At 47.3% G+C, this 2,942-nt stretch overlaps 1 protein-coding gene across 1 annotated transcript in view; it reads right to left on the bottom strand.

Moving 5' to 3' along the window:
- MYH10 (myosin, heavy chain 10, non-muscle) overlaps positions 1-2,942 on the bottom strand; it is a 141,703-nt gene that overhangs the window by 28,900 nt on the left and 109,861 nt on the right. The window contains 2 exon segments of the mRNA XM_015562590.1: positions 578-701; positions 1,160-1,297. Of these exon segments, the coding sequence (XP_015418076.1) occupies positions 578-701; positions 1,160-1,297 (262 nt within the window).

Here is a 2,942-nt window from a genome sequence, read left to right on the forward strand (position 1 = left end):
GCCCTGTAGGCCACAGCCCTCACGATGCTGGGCGTTAAGCGTCGGCTCTTCTCCTCGTGGGGAGACCGCCCGCAGCTGCTTGCTGAAGGGAAGGTTTCCTATGCTCTTCCCAACATCCACCCTTCTCTCTCTCTCTCTCTCTGAAGAAAGCCAGGACTGATTTTGCAAAGCCCCCCAGGATTCCTGACTGTCTTTGCCACTGGCGTGGGCACTGTCACCCCCGGCCGCTCTGTCCCTGCAGGAAGCGGTCCCGCTGTGAAGCGGAGCCCAGGCGCACTTTCTGGATCAGACCCACAAAGCCCAAGGGCCTCAACAGCTCAAACATGACTTCGATCCCAAGTATGGCCAAAAAGGGCACCGTGTTTCACCACGGGACCTAATATTAAAAAGTGAATTAAAAAGAATAATTTATTGCTATTCTATCACAAATTGTGGTGACTAGATCTGTTTTAATAAACACAAACCGAAGGCTCATTATTAGTAGCCACCATGCATCCTCTGTTATCATGTTCTGATTAAAGTAAAATCTAAACATTCCTATGTCCCGGTCCTACATTTTTCTAGCCCAAACACTGACCTTCTAAATCCGAGATCATCACTTCTTGCTTATTCCTGATTTTGGCCAAGTTTTTTGCCTTTTCTTCCTCTTCAGCCAGCTGCGAGGAGCACTCACCAATGCGATCCTCCATGAGTTTCTTTTCCTGAACAGAAAAAGCCGCCTCAGAAAAGGCTTTCAAAGTAACCACTCGGGTTTGTACAACTTAGAACACACCCGGCCCTGCCGCCCAACAGGTAACGTCCTCCAAAGGGGCGGAAGGCTCATCATCCTGGTGCTGACCCCTCAGGGGTGGCCAGCCGCCGGCCTGCAGATTCCTACAACCAGAGCTGACAAGTGAATGCTGGGCCCCACGGGACAAGCCATCGATGAATGATCGACTTGCACCAAGGGCACAAGTGAAACGTCTAAAGGATTATAAGGATGCTGAGTGGATTTAAAGCATTACATTGTGACTGTGTCTTTAGAAACCTATACAGGTAGAGGCTGAGGGAGAAGATGAACGAATCTGAAATCTTCGTAGAATTTTTTGGTTAAAGCCCCTTTCATGACCACAGAAATATTCCCGTATTCTATAGCAGCTTGGGAGGGAAACATCCGCACTTTGATAAATTTGGAGTTTTGGTCCTCAAGAAGCAGAATCTCCTCCTCCATCTTCTTGATTTTCGCCTCGGCCGTCACCTTCTCCAGCTGCAGCTTCTGCCGGGCCCCTTCTTCCTCGTCCAACTGCTCCTCCAGGTCCTGTGAACACATGGTCAGCTCGCACCTTCCCACCAAACCCGGCCATGAATAACCAAGGAACACATCGTGAAATGCCGATTCGTGAAAAAAACAAAACAAAAACCCACAAACAAACACCAATTTGTGATGCTCAGATGGCAAGGCCATATATGTATACATATATATCTACTTGTTAATCCTCAACCAAGGATATTTTTCCATTGATTTTTAGAGAGTGGAAGGGTGGGGCAGAGACAGAAGCATCTATGAGAGAGACACATCGACTGGTTGCGTCCCGCGCGCACCCCGATTGGGGCTGGGGAATGAGCCTACAACAGAGGTACATGACCTTGACTGGAATTGAACCTGCGACCCTTCAGTCCGTGGACTGACGCTCTAACCACTGAGAAAACCAGCTAGGGCTGGCAAGGATATTTTTAAAAATATGAAATGCAGTTATGTGAAACAGACATTCATATGAACCACAGGTTAACGTACAAACTGGGTCAATCCTTCTGGAAGCCAGCACGAGAAAGTGCAGCAAGCTTTGAAAACAAGCATTTCTGTTAAGCCAGCAATATCAGGAAATAGTAACAGATGTGATTCATATAAAAAAGTGAAATTTTTTTAAAAATTGATTTTTAGAGAGAGAGGAAGGGAGAGATACAGGGGGACATAAACACTGACCGAAAAACATTGATTGGTTGCCTCCCATATGCACCCAGACCAGGAATTGAACTCGCCACTTTTGGTGTATGGGGTGATGCTCCAACCAACTGAGTCACACCAGCCAGAGTTAAATACGTGTAATATTGAGGAACGATGAACACACTACATGAAAGTCTTGGTAATTAAAAGTTGGCATTTTACGTATAAAATGGGATAACATATAGTAATTAAAATTCATATTTCTGAATTAGTGACACAGGGAAATATGAATAATATAGAACTACATCAAACACACACTTATCTGTTTCTACTCTATGTTTGGCCACAAGCTGAGAGAACAGAACGTAACAACTGAAGGAGGAGAGGGCTGGCAGAGGGCTGTCTCCGTGCAAGCATGCCCTTCACCACAGAAGCACGTCACCAAACTGGGTGGGCTTCTGGTGCTTACACATACTTTATCATAACAGGCTCCTCTTTATTTCATATGCCGACATTACTGTACACAATAACATATACCTGATTGCACAAGGTTGTACATACAAAGCAATGTACGGTCAATTTAAGAAAGAGTCGGAGAGGAGAACCGAAGATGGCGGCATAGGTTAACGCCGGAGATTGCTGCCTTAAACAACCAATTCAAATTAAGCCTGAAAAAAGGAACGGACAACATCCAGAACCACAGGAGGGCTGGCTGAGTGGAAATTCTACACCTAGGAGTAAAGAGAATATCATATCCAGACTCAGAGTAGGCGCAGTGCTGAAGTGAAATTCTCAGGTGTAGAGTGCGCGCGGAGCGGGGCTGGCGGCGCGGCGCGGAGGGCGCGATTGTTTACAATCGGGAGGGAGCATCAGACTCTGAGCCCCAGATCCGGGCGAGTCGCTAGGGACGCAGACTCAAACGGGAGAAGCAGGACTGTCTGGCCTCGGTCGGAACTCGAGGGCAGCTTTCTCTCCGAGGTTTGCAGCGGTTGCTGGGACTCTGTGAGGCAGAGTCTCT

The sequence above is a fragment of the Myotis davidii genome, unplaced genomic scaffold, assembly GCF_000327345.1.
Source record: "Myotis davidii unplaced genomic scaffold, ASM32734v1 scaffold37, whole genome shotgun sequence".
Lineage (NCBI taxonomy): Eukaryota > Metazoa > Chordata > Mammalia > Chiroptera > Vespertilionidae > Myotis > Myotis davidii.